General features: G+C 38.1%; 1 protein-coding gene across 3 annotated transcripts in view; it reads left to right on the top strand.

Annotated features, from left to right (window-relative positions):
- LOC309568492 (uncharacterized protein) overlaps nucleotides 1–18896 on the top strand; it is an 88361-nt gene that overhangs the window by 38865 nt on the left and 30600 nt on the right. For 2 of the 3 annotated variants that reach the window (XM_082274171.1, XM_082274169.1), the window contains exons 15-20: nucleotides 4251–4406; nucleotides 7676–7807; nucleotides 8384–8557; nucleotides 9455–9659; nucleotides 11987–12076; nucleotides 18145–18264. In XM_082274171.1, coding sequence (XP_082130297.1) covers nucleotides 4251–4406; nucleotides 7676–7807; nucleotides 8384–8557; nucleotides 9455–9659; nucleotides 11987–12076; nucleotides 18145–18264 — 877 coding nt within the window. The remainder of the gene's footprint in view (nucleotides 1–4250; nucleotides 4407–7675; nucleotides 7808–8383; nucleotides 8558–9454; nucleotides 9660–11986; nucleotides 12077–18144; nucleotides 18265–18896) is intronic. The other variant, XM_082274170.1, reaches the window with a different exon arrangement.

Here is an 18896-nt window from a genome sequence, read left to right as displayed (position 1 = left end):
AACCCCAACAGGGGTCAGAGGCACCAACAAATAGATGACTGGGCAATCGTATATCCCCCTCCTCCACCTCAATGGGTCAGATCACTGGGGACTCCCATCACAGGGTATATAAATAAAAGAGGCATCTCTTAGTGTAAACCCATAATATGAAAATGTAGTGGTAAAAGTAAGGAAATATACTTACAGAGGAACAATGAGTAAAAAGCAGCTGCTCCTGATGATGTAATTCTGCCGAAATGCGTAAAGAATCATCTATCACATCATTTCCGGCCTCGTGTTTCCGGCCCATGGAACGCATCGCATTCTGGACACAGCGCACGGACTGAAGGCTTTTTAGTTATTGTACATTAAAAAGAAAAGGTGAAAATGATGACACCTGCCATACACAAAATATTTTAAATAAATCAACTATTATTAAATAGAACAATGACAACACAGTAAATTATTATTTAAACAGTTTTCTTAACCTTATATCATAATGCTCAAACCTCATTGCCCTACTTGGTGACAGAGTTCTGCTAGAAGGATATTTGGATTCTAGAACATCTTCAAAGAGGTTCTGGAAACTTAGACTTGCAAGTGTAGTCAAATGAGGGAATACTCGAGTTCAATAGCTCTGGCAAGGTGGATCCCACACAGAAAGGCTTCCCTTGTTGGACACCCAACAGTAACTCAAACTGTTGAAATAAAGAAATGAGTGCCAGAACTAAATAAAAGCATCCAAGATAATTGTATTGTTGGTAAAAAAAAGTGATATAAAACACAGTCAATGTGTTTGGGGAGCAACATCACTCCTCCTTCATCAGGGCTCAGCACAAGATAAAATTTGGATGAACTCTGGGACTATGGGACTTCACAGATCTATATTAGAATCAATATTGAATTCTCCACATGGTTTCCTGACTTGAAAACAGCAATGAAGCATACGAATTTTGTCCTGTTTTGAACCCTGATTAATTGAGCTTAGTGCTGCCCCTGAAATGCGTTGGATGATTTTATATGACTTTTTTTACCTCCAATTAAAATGCTCTTGGGCTCTTTTATCTCTCTTTAATCTGGATAATATACTTGCTGGAAACTGCACTAAATATTCATCTAAAGGGACAATTCGTGTAAAAACCATCAAAAAAGCACCACAGTCCCAGGGCAATAAAAAACCTAGTAATATTAATTAACCTTCACACAGGATTGTGTAATTCTGTGGTGTTGATTTACTAATGGCAAATAGGCTGGTCACATTGCAAGGGAAGTTGCACTGTGCAAGGGAATTTGTCCCAGAGCTTAGTGAATGAGTTGATGCTCTGCTGACTTCCATCATTTAACCAGTTCCCGAGCGCCTCCTGTACATTTACTGCGGCAGGCTAGCTCGTACAGGCAAAGCGACGTAAGGATACGTCGCTCGCCTGGGAGGAGCTAGGGGGCGAGCGCGCGCTCCTTCCCCACACTCGGCAGCGGGGGAGCAGATGCGTGTGTCAGACGGCTCCAATTGCCGCCTGACACTCTCGATAGTTCCCCGCTGAGAGAGGACGGTCGGTCAGCTGTTGTAAACACAGCTGACCGTCCTTCTCCCTGAAATGATCACAGAGCTCATGTGATCCTTCTATATAGGATTGCATGTCTCTGTGATCATTTCACAAGTTCAACTCCCATACAGTTAGAATCACTCCCCTAGGGTCACATTTAACTCATTGATCACCTATACTGTTAACCCCTTCCCTGCCAGTGTAATTTTTACAGTAACAGTGCATATGTATTGCACTGACTACTGTAGTAATGTCACTGGTACCCCCAAAAGTGTCGAAAATGTCAGTCAGGGGTCCGATCTGTCCGCCGCAATGTCGCAGTCCCGCAAAAAACGTAGATCGCCGCCATTACTAGTAAAAAAATAAATAAATAAATAAAAATGACATAAATCTTTCCCGTAGTTAGTAGACACAAAAACTTTTGCGCAAACCAATCAAAATACGCTTATTGCGATTTTTTTTTTTTTTTACCAAAAATATGTAGCAGAAAACAAATTGGCCTAAAAATGTTAAAACATTTTGATTTTTACATTTTTTTTGAGGATGTTATATAGTAGAATGTGAAAAATATTGTTTTTTTTGTTTATAGCGCAAAAATAAAAATTTGCACAGGTGATCAAATACCGCCAAAAGAAAGCTCTATTTATGGGAAAAAAAGGACGTCAATTTTATTTGGGTACAGCATCGCACGATTGCCACTAAAATAACACAGTGCCGAATTGCAAAATAGGGCCTGGTCATTAAGGGGGCCCTTCCAGTCTTAAAGTGGTTAATCATGTACAAGCAAAAAAAGACTGACAATTTTGAAAAAAAAAAATTTTTGAAAAAAAAAACAATATTTTTTACTTTCTGCTATAAAACATTCCCAATAAAAAATTTTAGGCCAATATGTATTCTGCTACATATTTTTGGTAAAAAAATACTAATATGTGTATTTTGATTGGTTTGTGTAAAGGTTATAGAGTCTACCAACTATGGTATAGATTTATGGCATTTTTATTTTTTTTAATTGTTTTTACTAGTAATGGCAGCGATTAGCGATTTTTAGCGGGAATGCGACATTGCGGCGGACAAATCTGACACTACGTGACACTTCTTGGGGACCAGTGACATCAATACAGTGATCAGTGCTGAAAAAATATGCACTTTTACTGTATAAATGACACTGGCAGTGAAGGGGTTAACACTAGGGGTGATCAAGGGGTTAAGTGTGCTCCTAAGGAGTGCTTTCTTACTGTGTGGGGGATAGATGTGCTAAAGGAAAAGAGAGATCTGTGTTTCAGCTTAGCTTAGCTGAAACACAAGATCTCACTCTTCCTCTGTGACAGAACAGGCGTCTGCTTGTTTACATTCTGCCATTCTCCTGCATGATCGTGGGTGCCCGCCGGTCCCACTGATTGGCTCCCGCTGTGTCTAATCACAGCAGGAGAGGGTCTCTGGTGGTGTGGGGGCGTCCCCGAGAACCCCCCAAGAAGCCAGGCCACCCTGCTGCAGTATATATGCAGTGGGCAGTCCGGAAGTGATTAAAACACTTTTGAAGGAGCAGCGATTTCAATGATGCTTAAAGTACAACAATAAAAATTTAAAATATAAAAATATAGTGCCTGGGGGGTCCCCTTAGTCTGCCTGTAAAGTGTCTCATCTGTAGCATGTTTAAAACATACTGCAGCAAAAATGAAATTTCTAAAAAAAAAAAAAAAAAAACAAGCCAAATCACATCTAAATTGACTCTCGGTTGCAATTGCCAGCACCCAGCTATTTAAAAAAAAATTAAGAAAAAATGGGATGGGGTTCCTCCCAAAATCCATAACAGACCCTTATCCAAGCATGCAGCCTAGCAGGTCAGGAAATGGGGGGGCGAGGGAGTGCCCCCCCTTCTGAACTTTACCAAGCCACATGCTCTCAACAATGCCTTGGGTGCCCCCTATGTGAATAAGTATGGCCTACCCATTCACCAAAAAAGTATCAAAAAGTAATAAAAAAAAACACGGAGACAGTTTTTGACAACTTCTTTATTAAAAAATAAAAATATAAAACAGTGTCCCCCGATTAAAATCCATTGCCAATCATACCGCCCACCGCCCCTTGTGACATCACAGACTAGTGCATGCTGGGTTGGTGAGGTTACAAGGGGGCGGTGCCACCAAGTGACGTTGCCAGTTTATAAGAACTGTTAAACAGTGGAGGAGGCTTTGAGCAGTCCAATGAGTGCGGAGGGCAATAAGTGCGGAGCATTTTTTTTTTCTTTTTCGGGTGCGGCGGGGGTCATGATTGAAGATGGATTTACATCGGGGAACACTGTTTTTTCTTTTTTTACCAGAAAATTTATTTTTTAATTTCAGCTGTCAGCAGGGAAGCCCATAGACAGAATGCGCTGTGCAAATTTGGGTGTGAACAGCCAATGTACGGACCAAACTCATGCCCCGGCCAAACCGTTCGCCCAACACTACTAAGGAATACATTGTACTACAGCCTAGGAAAGAAACCCCCACATACCCCTCTGCAAATCCAATGTGATGTAAAAAAAATGTGCATTTGCCAGAGCAGGTCATGTTATTTAAGATAAAGCCATGTAAAAAACACACTGGGCTCATAAATGAAAGTTTTGTTTTTTTCTACACACGTGGGAAAAAAAAATGTTTAATTTACGTATTCATTGTAATAATAAACATGCATGATGAAATAGGTGCATCATCAAATTCTGTTATCCATCTTTATATTTTTAAGATGCCTTACCAAGAAGATTTATTCCATCTATTTAACAACAAAACAGAAGTCAGATTTTTATTTACAGACTTGCAGCATGTCTTAAAACGAGTTCAACTAAGGGAACGTCATCTAAAGGAATTTGCCAGTGAACTGAAGGAATATTGCTCTGACAAAGTGAGTATTATGTCCTATGTAATATTGTTATATTCATTTCTTTCTCCATGGTGTTTGAAATGGTTGAAACAATGGAGTGTATGAAAATTACATGGGTTGCATCACACAGAATGATGAATAAGATTTTTTTAAAGTTACAGTTTGTTTGTAAATGTTCTCCATACCCAGTGCTTGCATCAGACATTGATCATGGGGGGGCAATGTTGCTTTAAAAGGTGAGCACTCTTACCATGGAAGAAATATTAGGACATTCCTTGTGTAGGCTATGTAAGGGAGACACATAATTTAATGCAGCCTGATGCTCCCCATCAACTCTGCTCATACCATAATCTCCTAAACAAAAAATATGGGATTTATTCATAACATTAGGATTCATGAGTGGCCTCTCTTCCCTATGGGGGAATAGTAATGTTTACTTACCTTGTGTATCTCCAGTCCTTGGAGACAGCCTTTTCCAAAGCTTTGACTGTGCAAGGCCTGCCTTGGACAGAAATGCAGCAGAGCACTAAAAACAAAACTCTGGCTCAAGGCAAGGTATTTCATTAGATGAGCAGCAGAGTGAGTAATATAATCACTTGCTGTCCGTAATACGTATTTATTTGTTGCGATTTGCAAGTGGTTTACCAGGGTTATGACTGAAGCCATCAGCCATAACCCCATTATTGTTTGTTTCAGCTGGTGACAGGCTTTCTCATAAAAATGGTCCGAGTGGCTAATTAGCCACTGGATCGCTTTCAGAAGCAGCAGGCGGGCCCCCCTCCCACCACTCGCTGGTGTTTCTCAAGCTTACGGTATCTCAAGCTTGCTGAGTCACGCGACTTGATTGTCTTTATGGTTTTGGAGCACTGGAGCAACCTAGGGCAGGAGTAAACTATTTATTTATTTTTACCACTTCCCACCCAAGGACATGCCCGTCCTTGGGTTTGAGTGGTTATACCGGGATGATGCATGCACCTACAGGAATCATCCCTGTACCTTTATTAGCAGCCGGCAATTCTCTGCAAATCAGAATTGATCTAAGTGGCTAGTTAGCCACTCGATCACTTCTGTGGGTGGCAGAAAGGGGTCCCACCCCACTCCCGCCATCACCTCTCCCAGGCTCTCAGGTCCCATTGCATAGGCTGGGAGAGATGCAGCCGGCGGTGATGACTGCCTGGGACAGAGAGAGATGAACTGACGTTGTTTCCCTCTGTCTGTAACCTTGGAAACTGGGAGCGATGAGTATTCATCACTTCCAGTTCTGCTCCTTTGTTTACCTGGCCACCAGCAGCCAGAGAAGCAGCCGATCGGACCAATCTTGGTCCGATCGGCTGCATTGGGGGCCAGAGGAGAGATTTTGGGTCTAATAAACCCCAAATCTCTCCATAAAGAGGACCTGTCAAGGTCCATGCTATCACAAGGGATGCTGTTCATCCATTGTAATAGCAATAAAGTTTGTACAAAAAAAAATTAAAACGTGTAAAAAAATAATTTTTGCATGAAATAAATAAATAAATAAATAAAAATTTAAAGTGCCCGGTCTCACTGTGCTTACGCGCAAATGCGAACCCATATGTTACTCCCACACGCATATGTAAACGGAGATCGCACCACACATGTGAGGTATTGTCACGAATGTCAGAGCAAGAGCAATAATTCTAGCCCCAGACCTCCTGTGCCACTCTAAACTGGTAACCTGTAAAGGCGTTTAAAGTGTCGTCTATAGAGAATTTTTCCACGGGCAGACGCAATTTTAAAGTATGATATGTTAGGTATCTATTTACTCGACCTATTATCATATTGCAAATTATACAAAAAAATTGGGCTAACTTTACTGATTCGTTTTTTTTATTCATGAATGTGTTTTTTTCCAAAAAAAGTTGCGTTAAAAAAACCACTGCGCAAATACCGTGTGACATAATAATTATTGTAGTTTGTGGCCATTCCACAAGCGTGCACAATTTTAAAGCATCACATGTTAGGCATCTATTTACTTGGCGTAACATCATCCTTCACGTTTTACAAAAAATTGGGATATACAGTATATTATGTTTTTTATTTTTAATTAATTAAAGTATATTTTGTTCCAAAAAATTGCATTTGAAAAACCGCTTCACAATTACCATGTGGCATAAAATAATGCAATGATCGCAGTTTTAATCTCTAGGGTCTCTGCTAAAAAAAAAATATATTTATAATGTTAGGGGGTTCTAAGTATTTTTCTAGGAAGAAATACTGATTTAAACTTGTAAATAAAAAGTGTCAGAAAAAGCTTGATTGGCAAGTGGATAATGAAAGGGATCAAGTGGGATATTAAAGGTGGACAAATCTTCTTTTAAGGACTCGATATTACATTAATTGCATACCCAACAGAATAGGTAACACATTTACAAAAAAACAAATATAAAAAATACATCATTCTTTGGTGAACTGAATACTGGAAGCAGGACACCACCTAGATCCAAGATTAGGTTTAAGGCTGGATTTACCATTAGTCCAAGTAGCCCTGTACATATGGGCTAGAAAGGGACAATCACCTTTCTTTAAGGTTATTAGCCACACATTTTTTCCCAAGATAAGCTCATCCAGCCCCCTTATAAAAGCTAATACACAATATTTTTACAATATTTTAAGTCAGGTTTGAACCAGTAAAACAAGAACAAGATTTGTTTAAAAAAAGTGATCCTTTCAGATGGGAGAAGTTTCGGGTAAATTATTGTTCAAATGATTCCGTATATTTGTATTTGAATTGCTAGAATAATTATATTCCATATATGATAGCGGGTCAACAAGTTGTACTGTAGGGTTTGATTTGTAGATAATGAAATGAAAAGGGAAGGAAATTAGTGGGGGAAATATTAATTGAAGAATTGATTATTCCTGGAGGATTTTGATAAAGTTAAATCCATGGATATAATGTAATCAATGTATATAAAATGTAGCAATATAAAATAGCAGATCTGGATTTTCCCTGTATAACTATCATACCAATATAGCTAATATACAATCAGCTAAACTACACAATATTTAAAGCCAAGTTAGGATCAGTTGGTGTTGCACTGGCGGCTTGGGATAAAAATTCAGACTTCATTTTTATGATTATACAGTATATATATAGATATAGATATATATCTATATATATATGTATATAGATATATAAATATATATATATATTTATATATCAAAAAATTAATGATCAGTTTTGTTTTATCAATGTTTTTAATCTGTGTTCTGAAATACTTCTCTCAGATCAACCAATGAAATATAACTAGCACACCCTAATTTGACAGGTACACATTCTTGCATGTTTGGAGGAAGCAAGTTGTCTTGAATATGAACTTCAGGCCTTTGTAGAGCAGCAATTGAAATATCTGAAGGAGGAGCTTAAAGAGTTATCCGAGAGTACCCAATTTAGCGAACAGGTAATTATATGTTCCATATCAAAAAAATACATATGACGAAAGAGGAGAAAAGCTGCAGACCAGAGAAGGAAGCATTGTTTGATAAAATTATATTGTAACAGCATAATAATTAATGTTCAATTTGTTATGTAAAATATGTGTTTGGTGTAAATATCCTGGCTACATCTATATCACTGCAAAATAAATAAATAAAATTCTTTAATTCTGAGAATGTATAGCTGTTAAGGCAATCTAGTTCCATCAGAGATCCAGGTCTGCTGCCCATATTATGTAAAACTGGCCAAACGCTGATCACAATTTCGGCATATATACATTTACTTGTACTGTAAGCTAATCTTAGAAAATATTTTTGGTAAATTAAAAAAATGACTATTGAAAATGTAATTCATATTAGCAGTTAGTGGTCATTACTATTCTAAAGCTACTCTAGCATTTGTGTTCTTTTGTTTGATCTTTAAACACGCTTTATACCTAATTAACTATTGTTTACTGTATTTTTTACAATATGGTAATTTCCAAACTCCTACTTTTGAGAATAGGTTTAAGTTCCTTGACAATGTATATATTTTGTTACAGTGCAAAATGGTGTCACCAGAACAAAAAGGGAACATTCCATTAGATGAACAAGCATTATTCAAGCAAGCCAAGCAGGCAGAAGTGGAACAGGCTCACAGAAAACACATTTTAGATGAAAGCCTGAAACTCCAGGACCAGCTGGAACGAGGAGAATTGAGTCATTTGATGAAAGAGGTCAGGCAAAGTTGGCTGCACTGCCTAGCCACAAGTTCAGATTTTACCAAATGTTTTCCCAGCCATCCTCCCTGACTCTCAATATACACAGCTACGATTTATCTAGAAAATTAGGAGGACCATGAGGAAAGCTAGTACAGATTTAGAAATTTTCTCTATGTTTAAAAAAAAAAAATTCTCTATGTTTAAAAAAAAAAAAAAACATACCAATGCTGCTAAAAAATCACATTATTGACATTTTTCAGACTATTGGAATTTTAGGTTAAAGAAAAATTGTTGAACCTATTTTGGGAAAATATAAATTTCCATGTATATGTAAGCTTTCAGTATGCTTGATATTTTCCCCTAAAGCTAGCAAGCAATATAGGTTTTATTAATTAATTATTTCCTACTTTCATTATATATAGTAGGTCCCTCTATAGAGAACCCTAGGGCTTATAGGGTTATAAAAGGATTGTGCTTTTGATTTTTTTTGTAAAGATTTAGGTTACTTAATTTCATTTGTATGTTTTTTTGTTGGGATCATTAACGTAATTGTTTTTGCTGTGGGGGGAAAGTGTGTGTGTGTGTGTGGGGGGGGGGGGTCAGAGTAGCTCCAAGTAAAAAAAAAAAAAATCTTGCACAAGAACAGAACTATTTATAGTAAATTTTTTTCATATACAGCTTGGACCAATGCTACATTACATATGAATCTATTACTCTGATATATTTGTTTTTTTTTTTTTTTTTTTTTTGTAAAGGAATCTTCTGCTAGCCTGGTCTTTTCTGAAGAAACAATCAGACCATTCTGTAGAAGTATTTCTGCTATGTGCAGTCACCAAAAAAAAAAAAAAACTGCTGACCTAATATAACAGTTTGTTTGGGCCTTAATATTGTTTACTGTTGCTTATATTTTAGAAACTTGTTAAGGAACACGATGAAACTATCACTTTTCTAGAGAAGGCTCTTCAGCACAATCTTGAGATGCTAGATATGAAAATTGAAAAAGAACTATTGATAAAGAAAAAACTTGAAGAGTCCAGCAATCCAGATCTGGATACGCCACACAGAAAACCCAACTCACAGAACAGTGACCAGAAGATTCTTACTCTATTGGTAGACAGTATGTACATGTATTATATTGCAGTTGCAAAAAAATAACCTTACAATAGCCACACTTCCTAACCTAGGATCACACATCTGTATGCAAATAATAGTCACATGGCATTGCCTCTTTTGTGGATCTTTAAATACTTTGCCCCTATATGTAGTGCAAATTCACTCAAAGCTGGATTTTGGGTGGAATCTGGTGGCTTCTGGTGGAGAAACATAAAATTGGAGGCAATCTGAAAAAACAAGGGATACAAAGATGAAAGGGGAGCAAAGAAACAACATGAGACAAGAAAAGGGTAGGACTTCAGAAAAAAGGGTCAAAGGAAGGGAACAGAGGGAAAAAGGGGCCAGATACAAAAAAAGTAGTGGGAGGGGGGAGAGGAGAAGGGGGAAAAACAAGGATGAGGAGGATGGGAGAAAAAAAGGGGAGGGGAGGCAAGGGAAGAGAGAAATAGGGAAGCAGAAAACACACATGGCAGAAATTTGTGATACATCATGTACAATTTCTTCTGTCACTGTCATCGGAGCAGATACTTGAGACCCTTATGAAATGTGAAATAGGCAAGCTCTTTGGAACATGTTCTTGGTGTTAATTTGTGTAAATGGATGTCTGCATTATTTTTGGTGGGATCTAGGGGATTTATGATGTCATATGATGCCAGATGGTGCAAATTGTTTTTGCTGCTATATGATGTCAGAGGTATGGGGCAGTTCCTTTCTCTATTTGATAAGTGGATGGTTCTTAAAATAGTTTTTACTTTATATTGCACTTAACACATGCCTGCGTGGCCCTAAAACGCTGCACTTTACCACTGTCTTGTGACCTTCTTAAATAAATATTTGGACATTAATTTTGATGATCCATGGTGTGGTTGCTATATATACTTTGATCCATGGTGTCACCACTCTTCAGTTGGTATCTGCTCCAAGAATATGTGCGATGGGAATATTACACGTTTTTCATCCATACCAGACCCATATCCCTAATGAGGGTCTGGTAAAGATGTTAATGAGGGACACCACACACAAAAATAAATGAATAAATAAACAGCATGGGCTTCCCCATAAAAATGCATTCCACAGCCTTATACTTAATGAGGGTCTTGTATGGATTTCAAAGAAGACCCTAAGCAAAACAAGTCTAGAGTCTTGTATAGAGTTTAAGAGAAACTCCAAGCAAAAGACAAGAAACAGAAGTGTGGGGTACTTTCCATGTCAGACCCTTATCCAAGCATGAAGCCTGGCTGGCTAGGAAAGGGAGGATGATCGTGAACCTCTCATCATGAACCATACCAGACCACATGCCGCTTTGTGTATCAAGACTTCTGACAGCTGCAATTAACATAGAAGTTTATTTTACTTAAGGCAAAGAGGCTGCAAACTTTGCAAAGTGAATTTTCAGTTTATTAGGGAATTTGTTCCTTAGTGAATGACATGAAGCTCTGCTGACTTTTATCATCCAATTATGTGCAAGCAAAAGCACTGTTATTTTAATTTTTCCCTGCATGTAATTGAGTATTTTTGCAGATTGACCTTTAATCACATTTGTACTATTAGCTGAGGAAAAACTCCCTTGCAAAGTGAATATGCTATTCATTTTTCATAATCAAGTGCTTTTATGCAATCAAAGTATTGTTCTTTAATCTGCACCTAAAGTATAACTAAAGGCAAATATTTTGGTTTAGTTCTGGATAGAGAAGTATTCGAACCCCTTTCAGTTTTTATTGCTATTTGTGCCCCATTAAGGAACGTCAGCCTCTCTATTTGTCCTGTTTAACATTTTTTTGAAAGTGAAAGTAAAGAAAATCCCACATTTTGGGGTTGTCCACAGAAAAGTAATGGAGGGGAAATCTTCCAATAAGGACACTAGTTATAGTGACATAGGGGACCCAAAAGGATTTTCCATAATTTTCAAGTATTTCCTCTTACTTCCTGTTTGCAATGGGACAGGAAGTCAAGGGAAATCTTTGAAATGGGACATAGATGGTGGAAAAAAATCTGACAGTGGGTATAGTCCTACCTTGTTCTATCCAAAATGAAAACAGGCTTTAATGCCTGTTTAAGCAACTCTGAAAAAGTTAAACAAAATACAGTTAATTAAATAAGGAGTTTCTACGTAACCTCCTTTTAATCCTTAGTTAACCCAAATTGTTTTTTTTTTTTTTTTTCACAAAAAAGTGCTTTATTGAGGTAAATTGTTTATATTAATTTCTTCATCCTCCTTTTTCCTTAGCTTTTTTTTTTCATTACTTGTGTGTACTGTATATTTTTAAAATATGTCACTATTTCATTTCTAAATAACTTAACCATGCTTTTGTCTATATTTGTATTGCGCAGATATAAGTATATTTCAAAAAGCTGACCAAATTGCAGCTGCCAGAGCTACACTTTTAGTTCATCATATGTATAATTCAATTTTTCCTGCAGGTATAGTATGATTTTTTTTTTCTGTTACTCTGGCATAATTGAGGTTTAATGTAAAACTTAAGAAGCTACTTCGTGTGGGCGTGTTCATGAATCATTAACTCTTGGCACGTTGGTTTTTAGGTAATTACTGTAGTTCTAGGACATTTAGTGCTGAAAGTAAATTAAAAAGACAAAAATATGGTCTGTCACTGACTCCTAATCTTAACATGATCCGTAAAATGACCCTAACACATAATGGAAATCTATGATCAAAGCATGCACTTTCATTTTATCATCAGAATTGTAATAGCAATATAAACAATAGTTAAACATAGAAACATAGAATGTGTCGGCAGATAAGAACCATTTGGCCCATCTAGTCTGCCCAATATATCTGAATCCTATGAATAGTCCCTGGCCCTATCTTATATGAAGGATAGCCTTATGCCTATCCCATGCATGCTTAAACTCCTTCACTGTATTTGCAGCTACCACTTCTGCAGGAAGGTTATTCCATGCATCCACTACTCTCTCAGTAAAGTAATACTTCCTCATATTACTTTTAAACCTTTGCCCCTCTAGTTTAAAACGGTGTCCTCTTGTGGTAGTTTTTCTTCTTTTAAATATGCTCTCCTCCTTTACCGAGTTGATTCCCTTTATGTATTTAAAAGTTTCTATCATATCCCCTCTGTCTCTTCTTTCTTCCAAACTATACATGTTAAGGTCCTTTAACCTTTCCTGGTAAGTTTTTTCCTGCAATCCATGTACTAGTTTAGTAGCTCTTCTCTGAACTCTCTCTAGAGTATCTATATCCTTCTGGAGATATGGCCTCCAGTACTGCGCACAATACTCCAAGTGAGGTCTCACCAGTGTTCTGTACAGCGGCATAAGCACTTTCGTGCTGCTCTATTACATTGTCTTCCCACCTTTAAGTCTTCTGAAATAATTACTCCTAAATCCCTTTCCTCAGATACTGAGGTCAGGACTGTGTCAAATATTCTATATTCTGCCCTTGGGTTTTTACGCCCCAGGTGCATTATCTTGCACTTATCCACATTAAATTTCAGTTGCCAGAGTTCTGACCATTCTTCTAGTTTTCCTAAATCCTTTTCCATTTGGCGTTTCCCTCCAGGAACATCAACCCTGTTACATATCTTTGTGTCATCAGCAAAAAGACAAACCTTACCATCGAGGCCTTTTGCAATATCACTTATGAAGATATTAAACAAAATTGGTCCCAGTACAGATCCCTGAGGTACCCCACTGGTAACATGACCTTGTTCTGAATGTTCTCCATTGACTACAACCCTCTGTTGTCTGTCACTCAGCCACTGCCTAATCCACTCAACAATATGGGAGTCCATGCTCAATGACTGTAGCTTATTGATAAGTCTTCTATGTGGGACAGTGTCAAAAGCCTTACTAAAATCTAGATATGCAATGTCTACTGCACCTCCACCGTCTATTATTTTAGTCACCCAGTCAAAAAAATCTATAAGATTTGTTTGACATGATCTCCCTGAAGTAAACCCATGTTGTTTTTCATCTTGCAATCCATGGGATTTAAGATGTTCCACAATTCTATCCTTTAATAGGGTTTCCATTAATTTGCCTACTATTGATGTCAGACTCACTGGTCTATAGTTGCACGATTCCTCCCTACTACCTTTCTTGTGAATGGGCACGACATTTGCCAATTTCCAATCTTCCGGGACGACTCCCGTTACTAATGATTGGTTAAATAAATCTGTTAATGGTTTTGCCAGCTCACCACTAAGCTCTTTTAATAATTTTGGGTGTATCTCATCAGGACCCTGTGACTTATTTGTCTTCACTTTAGACAGCAATCTTAGAACGTCTTCCTCTGTAAAGACACATGCATCAAACGATTCATTAGTCATCCTTTCAAGTGGAGGTCCTTTTCCTTCTTTTTCTTCTGTAAAAACTGAACAGAAGTATTCATTAAGGCAGTCGGCTAGCCCTTTATTCTCTTCTACATACCTTCCGTTAAAAATCTCCTTTAATGTTGTAAGTGCGTCTGCACTCTCTTTTCACAACTTTACTTTTTGGATTCCCTACATGCTTTGCAGCTTCTCCTCTGCTCTTCACTTTCCATTTACTAAGACTACATATCCCATGGTACCTTGCAATCAATGATTGCTGTACTGACTCTGCCTCCTGAGATTCCTCCTCTTAGCACATCTTCAGTTCAGAAGGCAGACTTAGTGAATTATGTAATACAGCAGTGCCTACCCGCAGGGCATAGTGAATATGTGTCACAGAATTCAATAAAGTAAATATGTGGGTATCTTCACAAATTAAGTTTACAAACCTCAAGATCATTTAGATAGTAATAGGAGTAGGCTAGACATAATTGAAATACAATGTGAAAATAAATGTATGCGTTTATAGTTTGACAATAGATACTCGTTAACCATTTCCTAGACCAAACACCAAAAAACAACCAACCACAAGAAAAGACTCAGAAGTCTTAACTTTCCCCCAAATATAGTGTAACCATATCATCACTGTTCTTTGCTCATACATGACTATTCGCATAATGTGATCCATCGCATGGCAACACAGGAAAATACTAGAACAGCTTCTTTTGTTTTAAAGATAGATAAAGTTGCAAGAAGGAATGGACATTGACAAACAATAAAAAATTGTAACCCAGCCTAGGATAACCCACTCCTACTACCAGCAAGCCTCAGTTTTTTTGCTAGTGTCCTATGAGTAAGGACATCTTTTGTTTGGCTCTGCCAGAAACTGCATAACCAATTTTTGTCTAGACTGAAAGTAACCTTGGGGCACTGGGCTCAGATCACTGGCACCTTTGAATCCCCAGTTCCTACCACAGAAGGGGTAATACTGAGGGACTGACATCAATGACTGGATAGATTGTTGTGCACACATGCATTCAGCATTAAGGAAGCATATCCCCACTGCTGCTCCACCACATAAAACTCCAATCCTCGATTCATTCCTGTTGCTCGCCTGCATTGACTTGGTTACCTTCAGCAATCTGACCATATACCTGCTACCTGCTATTAGTTTTGTGAGTACCTCAGGCCTTGCCACATATCCGGAGTTACCATGCTTCACTGCCAAGTGCTTGCCCCATATCTGATTATATACAGCATCAGAGAAGTTCCAGACACCTCCATCTCACACCCCACTAAAGACTCCAGTGCTGCTTGCAGTGTGCCTACTGATGCGAACAGCATCGGTAGCCTTAAATCTTTGTGCCATCTTCTCCTAGAGTTTGTGCCATATTTTAGACTTCCCTAACTCTGTCAGGCATGACTGTCTCCTCTGCTCTGTCCAAGGAGGTTTTTACTTCAGTCATGCATGATTTTATGTCCCAAATCTTTCAGTTGTGTGCTGATGGTAAGCACAGAGGCCACAAGGATGCTGCTGCATCTTCTTATGCAGACACATATTATTTGCTGGAAAATCAGGTAGAACCCCCAAACATTATATATGGGGGCCTAGAGAAAAAAATGGTGGGTTTTGCAATTTTTTATCACACGTCATTTGCGCAGCAGTTTTTCAAACGCAATTTTTTGGGGAAAAATATGAATTTTAAGCAAAAAAGCACAATACATAACCCAATTTTTGTTAAAATCTTAAAGATGGTGATATGCCAAGTAAAAATATACCAAACATGTCACATTCAATGGTGACAAACAAAGTAAATTTTACTATCCATAGATGACGTTTTAAAAACCTTTACAGGTTACCACTTTAGATGTACATATGAGGTGTGGTTCTAGAATTACTGCCAATGATCTTACATTGGTGGTGATAACTCACACGTGGGGGAGGATTGCTGTTTGAGTGCATGCAGGATCAATGTGTGCATTCAACTTTGCACGCAAGCACGGGTAACAAGGGCACTTTAATTTTTTTTTTTTACAATGTCGCTTTCATTTTTTTTTTCTTCTATCACTTTCATTGCTGTTTCAAGGAATGTACACATCCTTTGTGACAGCAATAGGCATGTGACAGGTACTCTTTATTGAGAGATCTAGAGTCTCTAAGACCCCAAAATCCCTCCTCTGCCCTTATAAGCATTTGATCACACCAAGATTGGTGTGATTAAATGTTTTTTGATTTTTTTAAATAGTGGCTTTTACATCCGGGTAAACCCGAAGTGATGCCATGTCACCAAAGCCAGGAGCCAAACAAAGCCAACCTGAATAAAGGCGAAGCTGCTAGGACTTCTTTTTACAAGAGAGCCAACCACCCACTCAAAACGGTGCTGGGATGATGCCTCAGGCATCATCCAGGTATAATCAGTTGAAATCTAGCAATGTACGGGTACGTTGCTGGTCGGCAAGTGGTTAAGTTCATGAATTGCCTGCCTTTGCTTTTTTTTTTTTTTAAGGAGATGCCAGGGGCTTTTTGGTAGCGTCATTCAAGGCACTTTTATTTACCCAGGTTTATGTCAGACCCCCTAGAACACAACATTCTACTTTTGTGGGGCAGTTTGTTTTCTGGACTGGCCAATTCATCTGGTATCATGAACCAAGTGTCCCTGGCTTGATGGCTCAGGAGTCTGGCCCTTAGATTAGGCAAGTCCTTCCTTCCCATCTTGTGTAAGATCCTCAAGACAGTCAAGACAGATGCCAGACCATTGAGCTGGAATAGAGTCCTAAGCACTCCCTGTGCAGGGAACTTGGATATCAGTGGAATTTCATCTCCTGAGCAACATTCTGGAGCATTTCTCCCTTTAAAACTTCTTCTTTCCTTCATAGATTTGAAATGGAGTGTGATCCAGTGATTCTCATCACTCAGGATTGGCACAGGTAGATGTGGTACTCTGACCCGATAAGGCTCTTGGCAGATTCTTCAAGGGCTCTTTCAGATCATTGGGTTTTTCTTTCTCAAGGACTGATTTACCATCCTGCTTACAGCTAGGACCTCAACTTCTCTCAAAGTTTATCATCATATGCGGATGGCATATTTCACTTAGGATGAACCTAGGGTTTCTACTATAGGGGATTTTTTGAGGGACAAATGCTCTCCTTCCTGCAGCTGGGTTTGTACAGTATTTGTCGGATCTCTACTTTTGCTATCTTGCCTCAGAGACCATTGGCTTTTCTTTTCTTGATTATGACTTTTGTTTAGGGTGTCTCTCATGTGGTTACCCTGTTTGTACTCCTGTAACTCTTTAGGATCTGGATCTGGTTCACTCCACCCTTTATAAATCCCCCTTCCTTTTTCCACTGTCACCCACAGGTGGTGTTTCTTGTAGCTATCACCTGTGCAAGTGTCTAAAGTAGTGTTCTTATACTGCTAAGAACCCTTTTGAGTCTTGCACAAGGGCAATGTGGTGTTATTGCCCAGACTTCATTAAGTGGTTTTAACCTTTACCCTCGTCCAGGACACAATTTTTCTGTCCCACTGTCCTGCTCCAGTTAATCATAGGGAAATTTACTTCCCTCACCTGGATGTGGTACAGGATGTGAGAGCCAATATCTTAGCAACTGCTTCTTATAGACAAACTTATTCTCTCTTTTTCATCCCAAATGGTCCCTATAAGAGTCCAGTGCCTTCCCATTCCACTATCTTTAGTAGGTTAAGCCTTGGTTCGTGGACAAAGCCCCATTTAATGTGAATGAGGGCTTAGGGAGTTATTAAGATGGGGGGGGGGACTGGACTAATGGAGTGGTTCTAGCAAAGATAGTCATGGTTATGTGCCACTAGGCTTTTGTTAGAATTCTTCTAGCATCTGGTCCATCACACTGTGGAAAGTACCTGGATCTTACAGAGCTCTGGGTTGATCACAATACATAGCTGATATTATATCATTGCTGTGTAAAGGAACACTCAAATGCAGCCGATGTCTGCTTCCTGTAAATTTTTCCAGTTTAATTAGCATAATGTAGCTAGGACCTTTAGATCTGATCTTGTCCACAATTTAACTGATTTTCTATATGACTATGTTCACAACAAGCTTAAATTTTACTTTTGTGTTTTCTGTGTGTAAAACATTTTATCAAAAAGTTTCATACATTTATCATAGTAATAGCAATATCTGTCACTAATTAAATATCATTACTCCTCCTTCCCTGGTTGAACAGATGAAAATACAAGCAAACTTCAAGAATCCTCACTGTTGCTAACTCTTCTGAAGGAAATAGACAATCAGCTGAAAGCCAATGTTCAGAGTACTAAGCTAACAGGAGTCAACAATAGCTTAGGTAGGAAAGTTGATTTTGATGTATCATATGTATTATGATGTGCCTTTTAATTATTAAATAAATATACCAAGGACCAGGCAGATTGAAGCTCCCTTGCAATAGCAAAAATCAACTATATTACCATGATGAACCTGAGAGGAAAAATACAGGAAATGTTCTTTGACCAGGGGATCAACCACAATAGTAATCTTTATTTTAGATCTTGAGCACTTTATGTTTTTATTTTTATGTAAAGCTTGAGTTAGGCTTTTATCAGATGTTTTTATGAATAAACTGTAGCATCACAATGGAGTGTATTTATATAACATTTGCATAGCTGTTTTTTTTATCAAAACTGCATGTAAAAATTCAAATGTCCTTACGCTTTATTCTTTGCAAACCGAATGTTATTATTTGTTCAAATGAATGTTATTCAATGCTCAAATCAAATGTTCTCAGGCTATATTTTCTGCAGCTCGTATGTTTATTTTAATGTAATGTGTATGGGGAAAGTACCACATTATAGTCAGTAAAGCATTCTTATTTCCTAAGATACTCAGCGACCATCTAATGGCCATAATGCAGTATTTCCCCATTCACACTGCTTTTTGTTATAATGAACATATTAGCTGCAGAGAATATAGCCTAAAAGA

The sequence above is a fragment of the Pelophylax lessonae genome, assembly GCF_965119305.1.
Source record: "Pelophylax lessonae genome assembly, chromosome: 12".
Lineage (NCBI taxonomy): Eukaryota > Metazoa > Chordata > Amphibia > Anura > Ranidae > Pelophylax > Pelophylax lessonae.
This window is presented reverse-complemented; position numbering and strand designations above follow the sequence as displayed.